The sequence below is a fragment of the Carassius gibelio genome, chromosome A25 (assembly GCF_023724105.1).
Source record: "Carassius gibelio isolate Cgi1373 ecotype wild population from Czech Republic chromosome A25, carGib1.2-hapl.c, whole genome shotgun sequence".
NCBI classification, from domain to species: Eukaryota; Metazoa; Chordata; class Actinopteri; order Cypriniformes; family Cyprinidae; genus Carassius; species Carassius gibelio.
The window spans coordinates 19,850,438-19,870,188 of record NC_068395.1 but is presented as its reverse complement, the minus strand read 5'-3'; the positions used below and the strand labels follow the sequence as shown (position 1 = coordinate 19,870,188).

Below are 19,751 nucleotides of genomic sequence, written 5' to 3'. Positions count from 1 at the left end.
CTCAGAAGTCAGAGAAAGTTATGGATACCCAATGGCATAAGAGAATGAGGCATGCATTGTGACTGAATTGAGTGAGATGAATGTGAGATGAATGTGGCAGAATATTTTCCTTTAAGAAAAATGATCTAGTAGAAGCTGGGTGTCATGCACATTCCCCAGAGCAACCAAACATCTAAATATAGAAGAATCCACACCCCTTGGACCACATGGAGTGACAGGGCAGCCTTCATACACCTTGTAAAACACTTGAGTGGTTAGGAAGAGGCTGAAAGGTAGAATCCTGAACAGAGTAATCTTGTTCCTGAAACACTCAATGGCTGGATGTCTAAGTGGTGCCCACAGAATAACACAGGTTTCATAGACAATTGGACGAGCTTTTGGGGCAGACCTGACCTGTTTAAAAGAGATGGTCTTCATCCCTCCTGGGGTGGCACCACTCTTCTGTCTAGAAATATGGCAAATAGTCTTAGTGTTTATACTTGACTAACTGGGGCCCAGGTCAGGAAGCAGACAGACTGGCTAAACCGACCGTCTGCTAGCTGCATCACGTCACAGAGGTCAGTTAATTCACAGCACATATAGACTCTTTCACCTAGATATCATACTATAGAGACTGTGTCTGTTCCCCGAACTAGAAAATACAAAAAACGTCCAAATCAAGTTAAGGTTAACAATTTAATTGAGGTTCAACAAACAAAAAACAAATGCAATATGGATAAACAAATGATAAAGCTTGGCTTATTGAATATCAGATCCATTTCTACGAAAACACTTTTTGTAAATAATATGATCACTGATCATAATATAGATGTGCTCTGTTTGACAGAAACTTGGCTAAAACCTGATGATTACATTATTTTAAATGAGTCCACCCCCAAGATTATTGTTATAAACATGAGCCGCCTCTAAAAAGGTAAAGGGGGAGGTGTTGCTTCAATTTATAACAACGTTTTCAGGATTTCTCAGAGGGCAGGCTTCAAGTATAACTCGTTTGAAGTAATGGTGCTACATATAACATTATCCAGAGAAACCAATGTTAATGACACATCCCCTGTGCTTATGTGGACATCGTCAGAGCTAGGAGATCTCTGCTGGACCTGAGGTTGAGCACATATGACAGAAGCATGGCTGCACAGGAGTGAAACGGTGATGAGTAACTGCTGTTGGCATTTTAATATTCACAGTATGTTGCACTTGTGTTTGCTGCTGGGTGTTTAGCTGTGTCCTTGGACCAAAGAACTATCCAGGAATGATCGGTAGGTCTCTCAGGCTCTTTTTACAATCCTTTGGGAACTTGGCTTGAGCGAGCCGTATCAGTGAAAGGATCAGTTCTCATGTCAAGTGTCCCATGGCAAGTTAAGCGGTCTGAAAAACCACAGGACAGGACAATACTTCTTGGCCATTTCAGAGGTCTCCGGATGCAACAACCTCCAGATAAACCGCAGAGTGTGTGTACTGGCTCCCATTTAGTAATCTAAAAAACACCCATTGCTAGGATTGACAGGCATGGTGTACGACGCAAACAACAAAAACAAACTCTCAACAAAAAAGTTGATGAAAGAAAAAAACGTATTGATAAAGTAGAGATAATGAAAAGTTCAATGCAAATGATTGTGCCATTATGATGGGAATAATGGGGCACTCAAACAGCTCGTAACTCGACAGAGGAGCTATGTGCAGAAAATTAGCAAGAAACAAACATAAAACGAAATTGTTACTGCAACAGCCAATGCAACTGTGTGAGTGTCAACCCCCAAAACCCAAAGGAAAGTGGCACCCATCCAATCCAAAGACAAAAACCATCACAGCTTGAGAGGGTAAATTTACCACACGTGATGATGTGATGGACCTGAAAACACCAAAGTGAAAGATTAGCCTCTAAAATAACACCATCTTCGTCAGTCAGGACTCAGGAGGAATGAAGACCTTGTTGTGGAAAACCGATTTCTTGAAATAAAAGTGGATATACTATTGTAACACAACGTTGTGAATTCTTTATGCTTCAGTCTTTCATTGTTCACATTTTAGTGTGTTGTTATGAAAAGATGGAATTCATAAATATTGACTTAGCACAAACTATAGCTTTCATTATGAAGTTCACTTGTGTATACGTCTAATTTTGCACAGAAGCCAGTTGTAATATTAAATTTATGTCGTGTATGTTTTATTAATCTAATGTTTATAGGATGAATTAATCCATTAGTAAAGCTGTCCAGTCTTGCTCAGCCCAAACCCTGACTGTGACTGGATTGTATAAAACAATAGTACAGTCATCGCCAAAACTACTGGCAGTGATAAATCTGTTATGCAAAGTTTGATGCTTCAGTATTACCATTTGATTTTTCACTGGTTTCTATAGTATACTAAAAAAGTTTTATAATAAATAAAAGCTCTTACTGGCAAAAACATTCAATATATGCGAACAGTTGATGGTTACAGTTTAGACCCTTTCTTAAAAATTTCCTCTGTCATGCTGGATATTAGCTTCTGGGACAGATCCTGACTGATGGCGATCCAGTTATGCTTTATTAGTTCTCAGAGTTTCTGCTTGACCTTTTGAGGATTGACCACAGGTTCTCTATGGGACTGAGATCCGAGACTTGCCTGGCCATGGATCCATAATTTCAATGTAATGATTTCCAAACCACTTCATTATCACTCCTGCATTTTCACATGGTGCTCCATCTGCTGGAAAATGCCCAGATCATCACCGAGGTACTCCTGGATCATTACAGGTTACTCTTGGGCTGCTTTCATATCTCTAGTTCGACTCATTTGGTCCGAACCAAGGGCAAACAAAAATACATTGTAGCATTTTTCAGCTTTTTTGGTTCCTTTTCACACCAGTTGAACGAACCAAAATGCAGTCACATGACAACATATACATCACTCATTGGCCAGGATGTATTTCCTAAACTGCTTTTTGATTGGTCAGAATTTACGTGTGGGAAAATTCCAACATAAGAGAGAAAGCCAGCAACATGGAGACAACACAACTATGGAGAGATGACTGCGTGGGCCGATTTTGTCCCTGGCCATAATCTATTGTTTGTATACACCACAATATGCACAATAAAGCGCGGATGCAGCTTGAAAACAACGTTCTAATGCACTGCAAACGTCCCACTCGTAACTTCAAGCGGAGGCGTGTATTAATTCTTCTTAACTCTGACATGCTCATGGTCATCTGACCAAATTTCTATGAGGCTCCGCACCTCTTCCTTACTCCAAGTTTGTCCACGAGCTGCCATATTAAAGTGTCAACAAACACTTCCTCATCCCATAATGCACAACACAGCTGACTACGGCAGCTGGTTTAGTCCATAAATGATCAGTACTTTTTGCAGTTGGGTCTGTTCAAGGTTGGATCACATTCTTACCACAAACGAACCGCACCAGAGTTCGTTTGAAAGAGTACTGAGACCACCTCTTCAAGCAGGTCTCGGTACGCTTGTTTGGTCTGCTTTAGTCCGCACCCGAGTGCGATTGCTGCTTTCTCACCTGCCCAATCGAACCACACCAAAACCACACCACTCTGGTACGATTCAACCGAACTAAAATGAGGCAGGTGTGAAAGCACCCTTGCAGGACATTTTGCATTCCTCATCCATGGCAATGTTTTGGGCCAGAACTACGGTAGAGTCCACTCTCTTGAATGAAAACACATCAGGATCCCGTCAGGATGTGTCTCTGTTGACATTCACCTTCTTCTACTGACAATCAGTTTTCCAGATGTCCCAAACAGTCGGAAAGGGACTTCATCAGAAAAATAAAGATGTCTGCTGTTCAAATCTTGTTCAAATCTTGTCCTTGATGTTTTTCTTGGAATAAAGTGGCTTCTTTGACAGCAGGCCATTGTCCTAGTCTTTGCCTCGCTGTGTGTAGATGCTCTCATCCCATCAATGATAGGAGTGTGACCCAGTATCACCTCGCGCCTGCACTGCTGTATGCGGGACATATGCACGAAACTCTTCTGATGATGACACTTGCATCACACAGTCAGTGTGTGGACTGGGAACTGTGGGATGCCTAAAGACTACCCATGAGTCCAGTCTGCTCTTATAATCCAATCAGAATCAGGGTGATTTCACCAGACTAGTACTAGTTCACACTTTCCATGTGCTGATGATATCATTAGTGAAATTACATTAGCTACTCATTTTGTGCCAGGGCCAAAACAAAACTGTTTGCACAATAATCTAGAAAGAATGTGAATCAACACTACAACAATGTACGCAGCAAACTAAAACCAGCAGCAAAACAGCAGAATACTGCCTCTCTCTCAAGCAATTTATACATGTGTGTGTTTTCAAGTTTGAGATCATCATGAAATCACCACTGGATTGTCTTTGTGAAACTACGCCAAAACTGCTTCATTATACAGAACAAGCATTTACACGACTTACTTCAGCCACACCAGCAGATCCATTCACCACCTCGAAGATCCCCGTCTCCTCCAGCGAGACCTGCGCACGCACACACACACACACACACACACACACACTGTCAGTGCAGCACACACACACACACTCTTGCGCAGTGGAATGATGCAGCGTCTCAGACCTTCAGATCTCTCAGTCGTGTCTTGGCAAGGCTGATGTACTCCTGGAGTAGAGAGCGATACTTTCCTCCGATGTACGGAGGATGCATCACATGAACCTAAAGAACAAGTAGAGGAAGGAAAGGAAATATGACGGGAGATCAGTCCTCAGCTTCATCAGTGAGGACAAAGACATTTGAGGTTTTTGACATTTAACTGGTATTGGGTTGCACTTAGATCCCAGACCCCGAGTGTGTGTCTGACCTTCAGATACTGTGGAGGTTCGTAAGGAACCAGGTCTGACAGGAACTTCAGGAGGAACACCGTGGACTTCTTGCTTTTAGCATGATAACCGCTGGAGCCACCAAATGACAACTAATGAAGCAAAACCACCACCAATAAATAAACACCAGGCAGAAGAAAAACATTTCAAATGTAGGTAAAGGCTACTAGAGCGTTTAATATGAGAGTGTTTGGAGACAGAGCACAGACTTTAAACCAATCACTGTATGAGGGAAAGACAGCGGGACCCTCCAGAGACGCCTGACGGGCCAACAGGAACAACGTGATCATCTTCTCCACATCGTAGCGGTCGAACGCTGATCTGAGCAGCCTGGACAGCAGGTCTGAGCACACACACACACACTGCATGAGCTGTGGTTACTCCTCAGGTTCACGGATCAGAAGCTGAAGTACCTGTGAGACAGCTCTGTGTCTGAGAGTGATAGATCAGCAGATGAGACAGACACGAGAGAACGTGACGCCAGTTCACCTCATGAGTCTCTAAGACCTGCTGCATCTGAGAGAGCACACACTCCACGCTGAACACCAGACACACCTGACGGATGGGACACAGCGGTTACTCGCTCTCCAAAACAAGAAGTGGACCGTTTCAGCAATAGCACACTGGATCACGGTAACTGACATGGCTAAGCAGTAACGGAGCCCATCCGTGTGTAGTTCACTTCCAGAAGAAACATTTACTCTCCCCCATGTCATCCAAGATTTTCATGTCTGTCTTCAGTTGCAGAGAAATTAAGGTTTTTGAGGAAAACATCCCGGATCTTTCTCAATATCATGGACTTCAGTGGGGACAAACGGCTGAAGATCAAATCACAGTTTCAGTTTGCTCTTCATCTGAGTGTCGGGGAGGGTGAAGATCGCATTTTCAAAATCATCTGACATCGTGTTGGACCTTTTCTGTAAAGGGCATTTGACTTTCGTTGCACGTTAGTTTTGTGGTTGGTACTTTCCCTTCATCACTCATGACCTTTCCAATGTGTGAAGTCCAGCTAGTGCAAGATGAGCATTTGTGGTCAAATAGTATATGAATTATTAAAAACATTTTGAACATAAGATATCGTTTTGCTAGATGAGACTCTTATTCTTCGTCTGGGACTGTGTAGAGCTCTGTGAAGCTGCACTGAAACCGCTATTTTCATCCTCAACCCGCTGGACCCCATTGAAGTCCATTATATGGAGAAAAACCCTGGAATGTTTTCTCAGAAACCTTAATTTCTTCACGACCGAAGACAGAAAGACATCTTAGATGACCTTGGGGCAAGTAAATGATCAGGAAACGTTTATTCTGGAAGTGAACACTCTTGATCTGGTTACTCTGTGTGTAGAGAATACGTTCAAAGAGTATAAAATTAATTTACCTTCGAAAAAAGAGGCGTCAATAATGGAAGAGTTTTAGCAAAGCTCCATTCACTCTGTACAGCGATGACATCTGACACTACACAAATCACAATCAGAACCAATTACATACACTTCAAACTGCTACAAAGATAAATCACAAACTGAAAAGAGCAGGGCTGGGTATCGAGTTCGATACTTTTAGACACAGACCAAAATTGCCTCTATACCATCGAGTATCGAAAAACGTCTTGTTATTCGGTACCAGATTTTGAAACCTAAGGAGTTAATCTAGTCGATGTCAGTGAGCCAGTGAGCATGAAGCATGCCTGATGTGCCTAAATCAAGGGCTGGTGATTGGCTCCGGTGAGGCTGTGCAGGACTGTGGGGTCTTCTAATATTCATTATTATGGGGAATAGGGGTGCATCAGGGTAAAAGGAGTAGAAATTATAATTCTGCCTAAGCTACGCGTTTTAAAATGAAAAAAAAAAACAATAGTGTAAACATAACCTAAAGATGTGAAAAAACTGAAAACCACTTGAACTATAACAGTTATTTGCACTGATTTATTTTGTTGATCACATTATGTTCCTGTGCGCAGTGGCTCAGGAGATGAGGCTTTGAGTCTGTACAACATCAACAAACTGAAAAAAATTGACCAAAGTTTTAACCAAAGACCGATTTCATCAAATTAGAATTTTAAAAAAGTATGGTTCCGGATCGGAAGTTGAAGTATCGGTATCGGTATCGATCTTGAACACGGTTGAATGATACCCATCTCTAGAAAAGCGGTTCGTGACACACTGTCAGTCTGGGCTTCAGAAGACTAGTTTTCAGTGTCTCTTCCTGCAGGTCTGGAAGTACGTCATTAACAATTACTCAAATTATTTGTTTAAAGGGGTCATATGACTTTATATGAAATTATTTTGTGTATTTGGTGTAATGCAATGGGTTTGTGCGGTTTAAGCTTTGAAAACACATTATTTTCCACATACTGTACATTATTTTTCTCCTCTATGCCCCGCCTTCTGAAACATGTCTATTTTTACAAAGCTTGTCGTTCTGAAAAGCGAGGTGTGCTCTGATTGGCCAGCTGTCCACTGCGTTGTGATTGGCTGAACACCTCAAGTGTGTGACGGAAATGTTACGCCCCTAACTATACTGTGATGTGTGTCCCCATGCGACGAGACAAAACCAATAAAACCCATTACAAACTGGAACAGTGTTGTAAATACAACTTGACCCCTGATCTCTAGCTGTGTCCTCTTTGGGAAGACCAAACAAAGTAGCTTCCTTCTTTCTTTTCTTGAACATTTGTGTGGAGTTATGCACATCTTCCCACACAGTGATGTAGACGTGTGGGGGCGTGTTAGAGTGATGTGTTTTTGGGGGGCGTGGACAAGTCTTAACTTTGATAAAGAACATCTCTTTGGGTTTGAGACTTCAGTCTTTGCACCGTTACGGATCTTATCTATGCACAAACAGCTTGTAACACTCCAAAGAGAAAGGAAAACTTGAAATGGCATCATATGACCCCTTTAAAACGACTGGAACCATTTAATTGGTTAAGCAGAAACACTTGCGGTTAACTTCTTGTTTATGGAGCGGTCACCGTCATCACTCCAGCACTCGTCTGTGTGATATTACTCAGATCTCTACGCTGTGTTTCTACATCTCATACTGTACCCTCATGTTCTGTGGGTGCTGTTCACTTGTTCAGAGAAGAAACAACAGTCTGCCCTTCACTGATGAAACATGAAGGCAACAGATACAAGAAATAAATCACAGAGGTCTCACCTTTAAACACGGGTCGGTGTGTGAGGACACGCATGAGTGTGTGTGTGAAGAACCGCTGCAATGTGTCTTCAGTAACACAGCCAGCAAACACTGAGACGTCAAACACCTGAAGCCTAGAGAATCAGAGTCAGCACACAAGCAATCTGTGTCCTGCTACACACACACACACTCACACACACATCAAGAACATCCGAGACTGAGAAAACAATAATGATGCGTCGTGCATCTGTAACAGATTTATGTACGGATGTGTGCATTATTAACCGTTTATACAGCTGTATAAATGACAATGTATTTACATAATACTTGAGAGAAAGGCAATAATTAGTTATTAAGAAAAGAATGACATATAGTTTTATCGAATTATTATTCACTCATAAGCTTTACCAGAAGCCAGCGGCTGACGTGTGTGTGTCTTTAACACTCAGTGTGTCCAGCAGCCCTGAAGATCAAACACAACACATGCTGCTCATCATTTGTAGATGTCCCAGTGTGCTTCAGCTGATGCTAGTTCTGCAGCGAGTCTTACACGAGATCATGGAGTCCAGGATCCAGCAGCACGTCTGACAGAGATCATGACTGGAGTCCTCAAACGCCCTCCGCACCAGGACACACACCACAGCTGGGAACAACACCACAACACACACACTCCGAGCATGAGACACAGCTTTAACATGACTGACACGTCACACACCGGACAGATCTGTATGAGGCTCGTGAAGAAGAACACTTCTCTTACCGGAGAGGATCTGGTGCTGTATCTGGTGCTCATCTGGGGTGGTGTTCATGGAAGCACACAAAGCTTTCAGCTGATCAGTGATCCATGATCTCACAGCTGCGTCTCTGCTCATCACACACACACACACACACATCACATCACACACACATCTGATCATCACTGATCTCCCGTGTCTCGTGACTGCAGTACCTCTCCAGCATGAAGTCCAGCGTCAGGATGTTGTGAGTGTGCAGATGATAAATCACCTCCAGCACGGGCTGTGTGCACACAAACACACACACACACACCTGTCAGTGCAGTCTCTCTCTCTCTCTCACACACACACACACACACACACACACACACACACACACACACACACACCTGTCAGTGCAGTCTCTCACACACACACTCTCTCTCTCTCTCTCACACACACACACACACACCTGTCAGTGCAGTCTCACTCTCTCTCACACACACACACTCACACACACACACACCTGTCAGTGCAGTCTCACTCTCTCTCACACACACACACACACACACACTCTCTCTCACACACACACACACACACACACACACTCACACTCTCTCACACACACACACACACCTGTCAGTGCAGTCTCTCTCACACACACACACACACAAACACACACACACCTGTCAGTGCAGTCTCTCTCTCACACACACACACACACACACACACAGCAAACACTACTGAATCACAGAAGCCTGTCTCTGAGTGTGTTTTTGAGCAGCTGTCATCACAACACAACGATCCTCTCACACACACTCACACACACACCTGTCAGTGCAGTCTCACTCTCTCTCACACACACACACACACACTCACACACACACACACCTGAAGCTTCCAGTAATCCTGCCACAGCAGCTCGGGGCTCAGTAATCCAGCGGACACCAGCGCTTGAGCCGTCTTCAGTAAGGCACACACACCAGACTGTTACACACACACACACACACACACAGTTATAATGAATCCATGCATCAGCAGCTCCAGCTTCTACAGGTGATGTGTCAGGAGCACTAAATCAAGACCATCTCATCATAACATCACTACTGTTCTGCATTAATAACTCTACTATAATAATTATATTTCTATATGTTACTATCGTGCTTCAGAGTTGGGTCACACCAGGGCCACTGCTCACTAAATGTGGTCCCATGAGCAGAGAAAGGGTGTGTGACGTACTCTCTGTGTGCTGCTCAGTAACACATCTGTCTGTCTGATCAGATCCTCAAGGTTCTCCAGCAAAACCCTGGCCGACAGCAGCCCGACAGGAACCCCCATCTGCTCCGATCGCCTCCGAAGCTCATGCTCTGACCAACACACACACACACACACACACACACACACACACAGATCAGTTTCAAACACGCGCTGACTCCCCATCATGGAGCTTTGATAGTTTCTGAGCACCGCAGGCTCCAGCAGAGGCGTCTCACCCAGAACAGATGTCTGCACGCCCGTGTGGTGCTCTTCATATCCCTCACAGCTGGAGCTCCTCATTTTACCATGTGACTGTGAATCACACGATCAGATCTGTTAACATCACTGTGCTATGCCAATTATCATTTGTTACATTACACTTATTAAAAATGTAAAAGTGCCAGAGTGTGTTCTGTGTGAACGCAAACACAGATGTGGACCTACAAGCTCCTCACCATCCACACTGAAGCTGAGATTGTTCTTAGCTTAACTATCATAATATAACTCGTCTTTACAGGATCCTTACGGGACGTGTGTGTGAACACAAAGAGTCTTAACTTTAATAAAGAATATCTCTCTGGATTTGAGACCTCAGTCTTTGCAGCTTTACAGATCTTCTTTATTCAATAAGAGCTTGTAACACTCCAAAGAGAAAGGAAAGATTTTAATCGATCATATGACCTCTTTTTAGGATAAGTGCTGACAGAAGAAGTGTGTCTTTAGCTGCTTCTGGAAAGATGCATTTATAAACACTGCCATTACAAAAGGATCTAGGGAGTAGGGAGCAAATATCTCCTATTAATGAGAAAGTGAATGTGTGTCCCTGACTGGATGTGCAGTGGTTCAGACTCACGGTGATCTCCAGCAGCAGCTCTGATGTGTTCTGGTGTCTCATCAGCAGCTTCACACACGACTCCTGTAGATCATCTCTGGCTCTCTTCACCGGCCTGCGCGCTGAACACACACACACACACACCACTGTCTGAACTACCGACACACGCGATCATACTGATACTGACACTGACAATGCAGGACAGTCTTACCGAGCAGAGCCGTGATAGAGCCGGAGCGCGCGGAGTGATCTCCGTCTGACGGCGCGCTCGACATGATGAGATACTTCTAATCAATCCACTCGATCCCGCGTGGAAGTCAACTACACAGACAACAAGCACAAATACACACAGGAACTTCATCCGCCGCGATTTCCGCAAACCCGCGCGCTGCACATCGGAGTTTTCACTGGCTGTGAGAAAACCGAGAGCAACCTATCGCGAGCAGCAGACTTTCACTGCGAGCATTTTGATTGGTTCGGAGTGAATCGGAAGCAGCCAATCGTCATGAGCGCCTCTGTTTTCAGCCAATCAAAGAGTGAGCGTCAAACCAATCACAGACATGCTACGCTTCTCTGAGCCACACCCCTAATATTAGACGTAAACATTCAACTGTTGCCTGAATTATGACGAGTTTGAAGTCTCTCCGTGCAATTATCGATCACCTCATATTATTATTTACAGTAATCATCTACACGTTTGTGTTGTATCAGTATTGATATTTGTATTGTCCATAATGGTAATTCAGGCAACAATGGTGTGCATAATACATTAATTAGATTATTAACATAACAGAAATGTTCAAACCAAGCTCTTATGCGTATATGTGTTAATGTTACTCTAGTGACGTGTTATTTTCATACTCTAATATGCCTTTGTTTATCTAAGATAATGTTCTTATTAACATAATTCCAACGAATAGTTTTCTGTTCCTATGAAGTTTCACACGGATTTTCCTGTCAGTTATTAAAACAACACATAAGAAGCAGTCAGAGGAGCACTGTGCTTCTAATGTTGAATATATGGATATGAAAACTCGAGAGCATTTTAGAGGTTGGCAATATATTACAACAAATGCATCTATTAGGCTCAATAAATATTAGTTTTTTTTTTGCTGATGCACTGAGAAGTACAATCAATACAATAAAGAGTGCATCATCACAAAGATCACTACGAGCAGAAGAAGAGCAAAGACCACTGGAGCAAAGATCAGGCTCATGCAGAGCTGAAGGGAGATTGCTCCTTTAAAATCAATATTCTGTCATCATCTCTCATCTTAATATCATTACACACCCATGTGATTTTCTCTCTTCTGTGGAGCACGTTTAAAGAACATGACCTAAAGTCATCAGGACCCACAGCTTCACGCTGCAACAGGGACATGTAAAGAAAGGTAACTAAAGGAAAGGAATCAAGCTGCAGTGGTACAGTTCTTACACACGTGTGTCCTTTTGGAGCTTGAACCTTGGATCCCATCGACTCTCACTGTACGGAGAAAAACAGCTGAGACATTTCCTTTTGTGCTCCACAGACGAAATGAAATCATATGAGTTTGAAATGAGACACTGATGAGTAAAAGATGACAATAAACTGTTCCTTCAATAGAAGATGTGAGTCAGGATGGTTTTGTAGTGAAATGAGAAAAATGAGGACTGGATTAAAGTTTAAGCGGGTCTCAAACACAAAGCCAACTTAATACTGTCTGCACTTTAAATCCACACAGGAAAAGCCAGTTCACAACCCTGTCTGTGACAACTTTTCACAAGATAAATTAAGTTTGCAAGAATGTAAGAGCGATTGTTGAAAATGTCTTACAAAGTTCACAAATGTTTTAAGAACATTTTATTCATTAAGAAGAGCAGCTCTGGTGAAATCATTAAAGAGCAGATGTAGAGCAGGCTGGAGGTTAGTCTTCACCAGGTTAGTCTGTGAGTTTAAAGATTTATTAGGATTTCAAATTCCAATCTTAAGAAATGATTTAGAAATGCTAAATACTGGTAACACTTTACTTACAGCATTGATGTATAATGTATTATAAAAGTAGATTTAATGCATTAATTACACCTTGTAATACACCTTAGGATGCACTGTCCAATCTCATGAATAATTGTAAGCACAGTTAATACATTATAACACTCATCAATTCATCGTTACACTATGCATTTCAAATTATAATTATTTACAAGATATAATGTATTACAATGCACATTAAGAATTATTACAATGCATTATACCCTTTAATAACCATTTAATTCATTATACATAAAGGCTTTAAGTAAAGCATTACCAAAATATTCCTAAAGTTAAAAGAGGAAGAGAAAAATGTGAGAATTTCTTCAGAATGTTGAGTGAATCCGGCCCTGGTTCTCGAGATGAGCTTTGCCCTGAAGATCAGCTTGTGTAGCTAACACTGAGACCTCAGATGAGAGTTACAATCTAATGTTGTGGACAGACAGCATCATCTGTGAATAAATACAAATCATGATGCTAGTACACTTGTTCTGTCAGGTCAAAAAGCATTTAATCACATGTCACCATCGCTCGATCACATCATCATCATCATCATCATCACACATCATCTCTAAACAAGATACAAACAAAGCATCCCAATTACAAAAGAACAGATCGCAAAATTACTTAGAAAAATATCTCATATCTTTCGTAAACACTGTCATATTTATACACAGAAGACTGTGTTAATTAAAATCTGATTTAAAAAAAGAGGCTGAAACAAAAATGGCCACAGCGAGCGAAGGCCTTTGGTAGTGAGACAGAAACACTGGAGCGGTCCGCAGATGTCTGGCAGTAGAGCTGGGCAGTGGGGTGTGGCTGGGGTCAGGCGCCGGGTCCGGAGGCGGGCGACACACACACACGCCGCTGCACGACGTGAACCAGCACCAGCAGAAGCATCTCCGACGTGCTGCTCAGGGCCACGATGAAGGGCGCCTGCGAGGCGTAGTCTGCCTCGGCCCGCTGGAACGACAGCTGCATGACGGCCAGCGCCAGGAGACTGTTCTGCACGCCCACCTCGATACTGACCGTCTTCCTCTGAGCCAGCGGCAGCCCCGCCAGACGCCCCAATCCACAGCCCAGCAGCAGCCCAAACACGGGCACCGTCACGCCCGCCACCACGATCGGGGGCTGCACGTGGGCCAGGATGGAGGAGCCCATCTGATAGGCCATGAAGATGCCCCCGACGATGAGCACGAAGCTGAAGGGGCGGATGAGGGCGAGCAGGACGCGGGTGACGGCGGGCAGCCGGAGCTTCACCAGCATGCCCAGCGAGATGGGGATGGCGATGAAGAGCAGCGTGCCGAGGATCTTGACGAAGGGCACGTGTAGAGCGGCGTGGACCCCCAGCAGCCGGCCGTACAGCGCGGAGGACAGCGGCATGGCTGCGGCCGCCACCACGGTGGAGATCAGGGTCATGCTGATGGCCAGGGTGACGTCTCCGCCCAGCAGCAGGCTGTAGAGGTAGCCCCCGCCTCCACCCGGGGCCGAGCAGGTGATGACCAGACCCAGCGCCAGCGCCTTGGGGAGCGACGCCAGGCGGGACAGCCCGTACCCGTACAGCGGCATGATGAGGAACTGTCCCGCTACACCCAGCAGCAGCGGCACGGGCCTCCGCAGCAGCCCCAGCAGGACCTCCACCTCCACCTTACAGCCAAACGCACACTTATTGATGAAGATGAGCGGCAGCAGGGCGAACAGCACCGGGTTCTCGGAGAAGTGCGACAGCCCGCTGGACTCCAGGAGCCGGGCCGCGGGGTCATCGCCGCCGGACGCCACCCTGATGGAGTACTCGCTCCGCTCCTCGATCAGAACCGGCTCCGAGTCCCTGTACAAGTCCAGCAGCTGGATGAGTAACGGAGCCGTGCCCGGCGCCCCGGACCGGATGCTGATGACGTAACTGCTGACGGCGCCCGAGCGGCCGCTGTCACTCACGTTGAGGATGGAGATCACGTGCGGGTCCAGAGACCTCACCCGAACCGTCTGCTTGAGGCTCTCGCGACCCTTCCGGCCTCCGGAGCTGCGGTACCGGCTGGAGATCACGATCACTCCTGGCGTGTCCCGGGGAAACTCGAACTGCTGCGACGAGCCGTCGCCGATGGACAGGTACTGGACGGGCTTCTGGCTCTGATCGGGCTCTTCGGGATCCTCTGCTCGAGCGAGTAACAGCAGACAGCTCAACACGAGCACTGTCTTCATGTCTCCAGTACAATCACCGAATCATTACTGCTTCAAACACAGCTGCGCTTCGCTAATAACACCTTTAAATCTGCTCATGATCACAAAGACCAGACTCACAATCATCTCATGACGGCGTGGACTGGAAACACTCAGAAACATCCAGCGCGATCGGTTCAGAGACTGTATTTCCGTGTGTGGGGATCAATGTTTCCCGTCATGTCTGCTCTGAGCTCGTGATTCCGGTCTGAGCGGCTCGGGCGGTTACTATGGGCGACTCCCTGTAGAAACACCACAGCAGCAGAGCGGAAGCCACGTCTGGAGGTGGGCGGGGTTTAGCAGCGCGAGCCCCTTCTTTGATTGGTCGTATACGATGAGTCTAAGCTATAATTTTCATAATTCAACTCTTCACTTCGAAATTCCAATACAGAGTATTTTAAAGTCTTTTTCCATCATTATTCAAATGTAAATTATTATCCAAACAGTAGCTGAAACGCGGTGTTGGTCACGTGGTACCCGTTTCTTTATTCAACGTTTTCAAGGATGGACCAATCACAGCGGTTTATAATTACATGTCGAGACGTTGTATTAGATCGTTTCAGAAAGACTGCAGCAGCGGATCTGCGTTTGTGAATTGGGCACCGATTCTTAAAAACGACACATTTAAACTGTTATAGCTTCAGTGTAGAAATGTGTCAAGTGAAGCATAAATGTGCTCAGGAATGTGAAAGGATTGTGCTGTCTGAGCAGCATTGCGCCCCCAGCAGGAATCATCATGTGTTTCATGGACTCCGGGGTTGGACAGAAATGCCCAATAAAACTCTTCAGAAAACACGGAAACACAATAGAACTCTTCAGAAAACACGGAACCACAATAGAACTCTTCAGAAAACACGGAAACACAATAAAACTCTTCAGAAAACACGGATAACACAATAAAACTTGTGTTGAGATACTTCAGAATCAAAATATTACAGAAATATTGTAGAAACCATCGCATGCACTGTTAGCTGCCCTGATACCTCAGCTGCCATCAACGACTGATATCTGTATCTTCATGTGTTATTGGGCTGATTTAACACTGTTTAACACATGTTGTCATCTACCTCTTAATGTGTCACTTTATCATTCTGCTGACAGATTTATAAATCGCTGTTCCACGACACTCGAGTGCTCTTGAATGTAGAAATGGAGCCACCTTTCTAAATTAATCACACATTACTACATGATTACTTGATTATTCATTAAAAAAGGCCAATTCCTAAACCAATCAAACAATATAAAATAAAGGCAGTACAACTGTACTGTGCAACACTCAACATTGATAATAACCAGAAATGTTTCTCGAGCAGTAAATCATCATATTATTCTGATTTCTGAAGATCACGTGACACTGAAGACTGGAGGAATGATGCTGGAAATACAGCGGAGCATCACACATTACATTGTACACGTACACGTATTTCACAAAATTACTGTTTTGTTGTATTTTTGGTTAAATAATAATAGCAAAAAAGACCTCTGCTTGCTCTATTATTTTTTTCCATTTTGTTTTTATTTATATATTATTTAAAAGCTCTTGTTATGTGTACTACCTGTACCTAACCCATACTCGTTATAGCACTTATATATCATTGCTCTTTTTGATTGCTTCCACTGTCCTCATTTGTAAGTCCTTTGGATAAAAGTGTCTGCTAAATGAATAAATATAAACCATTGAACCTTTGACTTGTTTCAAAAACATTAAAAAGTGTAGTTTTATTCAGCGAAAAGAACAAAAACACCCAGACAAGAAAGATCAGAGAATGTATTATATAATTGATTTCAATAAACATACAGTAATGGTAATAAAGCATGTGTGTGTAGTGGAACATTACTAACATTAGTTATTTATGAGTGGAGGAGACATATCCCAAACAAACACTTAACATCACCGTATGTCCTCCCACGCTGTAAACCAGCAGGTCTCAGGTGAAGAACGTGTGATATCTGGACGTGTAACAGAGCTTCTGTGGCTTTGACCGGGTCCTTCAGTCCAAATGAGCTCCGAGTCGAAGCTAGCCGCAGACAGAGAGGATTCATCCCCAGAAATATACAGCTTCACAGATCTTCAACATGAACGAGCTGTAAACACCATCCTCTCAACTGTTATTTGACAGATTAAGAGCCTTTAAAAACTGGAACATGCCAAAGAAGATGCATCTGAGAACTGATATCAGAATGATTTTATTTATTTACATGATAAACCGATCTAACCCCACACCCGAGCTGATCCGGAGGAAACACAGCATGACTTACAGAAACATGAGACTCCCATTACAATATGCTGTGTGTGTGTGTGTGTATATATGGGGGGGATTCATACACTCTCGTAATATGACGGAGGCACTGAACGCAAGAAGCACCCCAGTAAGGCATGAGGAACCGAAGCAAACTCAGGAGAAGATCATGCGCCGCTCTGCATCTCACTAACGTTATGAACAGACCAGTCTCTAACAGGTTTGAATAAATATGCAGACTTCAGTCAACACACACACTGCATCCAGAAATAAAGAGGGGAAATGACTTGTGCTCTTTTGAAAGGCACAGTCACGTTTGATGATGGAGACACTAAGAAATAAAGAGCAGACAAAGAGACAGTTTTCATCATAAAGTGTGGGGTATAATGTGTATAAATGGACTGGATTATAAAAACCAGCCTCCTCCAGGCGGGAAACGTTTGACCGGATCTCTGAGCGCCGTCAGTTACGTAGAGCTGCCAGCCTGTAACACAACATCAGCATCAGTCGTCATGAATCACAGCAGTCCTACACCAGACGAAACCTCAGGCTACTGTGAGAGGAGCAGGTACCGTCTGGAGAGCTGGTCCTCTTTGTCCTGCGAGCGCACAGACGTCTCTCCCAGTGACGTGGCTCCCGCCGGCAGCTGACTCAGCTGGTCCTCCACCTCCAGGCCGCTCTCCTCCGCGATCTGCAGGATCAGATCGTCCACCTGCTCCTGCGGCGTGGTCAGCGTGGTGGCCGAGCTCATGGAGTCCTCCATCACCTGCACAGACACAGACACAGACCCCCTCAGAGACCACGGCCTGGGCTACACGCTTCACCACAGAAAGGATCTCAGCACTCACCGAAGTGTGAACGTCCAGATTCTGGACCTGGCTCTCGAACTTGTCCATGACAGCCGACACTTTCTGCAGGTCCATGGAGTTCAGAGCCTTATCCAGAGCTTTGGTCACCTGCGTCATGCTCTTCGTGACCTTTAGGAATGAAGCAGGATAAAGGCTGGGCTCAGATCGGTTCTTAGAGCTGTTGAGAAACACGATCAGGACACAGTCGTCATCTCACCCCCTTCATAGTCACAGCCGTCTGGACCTTGGAGGCCACGGCGTCCACACGAGACGCCATACGCAGCCAGTTCAGACCCTCGTTCTTCTTACGAATGGCATTCTCTGCGTACACTCGCGCACACTCCACGTTCTTCTGCTGGAGAGCCTGGAGAGTTACAACACAACCAACACGTGAATCAGGTTCAGCCGAGAGCGGATCATTCATCATTAATGAGGAGCACAAGTGATTTCAGAGAGGGGAGCAATAGTGAGCTAGCTTTGAAAGCACAAGAATTAATAAATCATCTCTCCATTAATGTGTGGTTTATTAGGAGGACAATTTTTGTCTGAGATACAACTATTTGAAAATCTGGAATCTTAGGTTGCATAAAAAACACAATCAAAATATATAGAAAATGCCTTTTAAAGTTGTCCAAATGAAGTTCTTAGCAAAAATATTACTAATCAAAAAATAAGATTTGATATATTAACGGTAGTAAATTTACAAAATAGCTTCATGGAACATGATCTGTATTTAATAACCTAATTTTTTGCATAAAAGGAAAAAAAAATCTGAAATTTTGACCCATACAAGATGTTTTTCTACAAACAGACCTGTGCTACTTGAACCTTGTTTAGAGACAAACCCGTGACTTTACCCATGAGCTGACGGACACACCTCTGATTGAGGTATTACAGGCAGGGTTGGTGATTTGGTTAAAAATAATGTTTTGTTACATGGCTATGACAGACCGAGCTGACGTCACCGTCACAACACACCCTGCGGCCGTGACGTCACGCAGCTGCTGCTCTACCTTTTTGACTTTGGCCTGTTCGGATTTGGAGTCTTTCTCTGCCTTCTTGGCCAGTCGCTCCAGTTGCTTCGCCGTGAACTGTGAAAGAGACGAGATTGAGAGATCAGATGAGAGAGACGGCCATCATCAGAGCGAGGGAAAGACAGAAATATAGTCACCTTGAGCTGGAAGAGTGTGTCTGCGTGAGAGAAACACAATCAATCAATCATCAGTGAACATGATCAGAACCAGTGAACATCTAACGTGTTTTACACAGCAGCGCTGAGAGTTAATACATTAACAAACTGATCACACTACACCAGTGACACAGCAGCGCTAAGAGTTAATACTGATAACAATAATAAACACCCGAGTAACGTGAGTGTGTGATGACACAGCACATCGCTTCATAATCCTGAAACAAGATCATATCTCATGTCAGAAAATCTGATCGAATGACTTCCTAATAAAGTCAGTGACAACACGGAGCGAGAGTGTTCTTACCGTCCATGTTACTGTTCACTGCGGTTCTATGAGGTCTGATGGTTTAATTCGATGTTTTTCAGCTATAATCGTTTGTTTATGTGTCTCCGCTCGAGCGTCTCTCTCTCTTCCGGGTTCAGCTGCTCATTGGCATCATAATGACGTCACGTGCCACTTCTTCATGCTTCAACGGCGGCTTGAGCGCT

The 19,751-nt window shown here is 44.2% G+C and overlaps 3 protein-coding genes across 4 annotated transcripts in view; all 3 read right to left on the bottom strand.

The window, feature by feature from the left end:
- LOC127947385 (Fanconi anemia group A protein) overlaps positions 1–11,192 on the bottom strand; it is a 26,124-nt gene extending 14,932 nt beyond the window's left edge. Inside the window, exons 1-16 of one of the 2 annotated variants that reach the window (XM_052544475.1) lie at positions 10,969–11,192; positions 10,779–10,879; positions 10,162–10,237; positions 9,908–10,035; positions 9,560–9,655; positions 8,905–8,972; positions 8,716–8,819; positions 8,506–8,598; positions 8,364–8,418; positions 7,977–8,089; positions 6,202–6,278; positions 5,237–5,378; positions 5,033–5,166; positions 4,805–4,915; positions 4,564–4,659; positions 4,407–4,466 (exon numbers count right to left, since the gene is read on the bottom strand). In XM_052544475.1, the coding sequence (XP_052400435.1) occupies positions 4,407–4,466; positions 4,564–4,659; positions 4,805–4,915; positions 5,033–5,166; positions 5,237–5,378; positions 6,202–6,278; positions 7,977–8,089; positions 8,364–8,418; positions 8,506–8,598; positions 8,716–8,819; positions 8,905–8,972; positions 9,560–9,655; positions 9,908–10,035; positions 10,162–10,237; positions 10,779–10,879; positions 10,969–11,032 (1,518 nt within the window). In that variant the 5' untranslated portion in view covers positions 11,033–11,192. The remainder of the gene's footprint in view (positions 1–4,406; positions 4,467–4,563; positions 4,660–4,804; positions 4,916–5,032; positions 5,167–5,236; positions 5,379–6,201; positions 6,279–7,976; positions 8,090–8,363; positions 8,419–8,505; positions 8,599–8,715; positions 8,820–8,904; positions 8,973–9,559; positions 9,656–9,907; positions 10,036–10,161; positions 10,238–10,778; positions 10,880–10,968) is intronic. The other variant, XM_052544476.1, reaches the window with a different exon arrangement.
- Positions 11,193–12,684: 1,492 nt separating this feature from the next.
- Positions 12,685–15,217, bottom strand: slc10a3 (solute carrier family 10 member 3). Its single transcript, XM_052544508.1, has one exon. The coding sequence runs from the start codon at positions 14,962–14,964 to the stop codon at positions 13,591–13,593; it is 1,374 nt and encodes a 457-aa protein (XP_052400468.1). The 5' UTR covers positions 14,965–15,217; the 3' UTR covers positions 12,685–13,590.
- A 1,932-nt stretch (positions 15,218–17,149) lies between these two features.
- On the bottom strand, positions 17,150–19,715 carry chmp1a (charged multivesicular body protein 1A). Its single transcript, XM_052544523.1, has 7 exons — positions 19,567–19,715; positions 19,242–19,261; positions 19,084–19,161; positions 18,288–18,434; positions 18,071–18,199; positions 17,795–17,988; positions 17,150–17,706 (listed from the first exon to the last, which is right to left on the bottom strand). Exons 1-7 carry the CDS (start codon positions 19,571–19,573, stop codon positions 17,685–17,687), a joined length of 597 nt encoding a protein of 198 aa, XP_052400483.1. The 5' UTR covers positions 19,574–19,715; the 3' UTR covers positions 17,150–17,684.
- Positions 19,716–19,751: the final 36 nt, after the last annotated feature.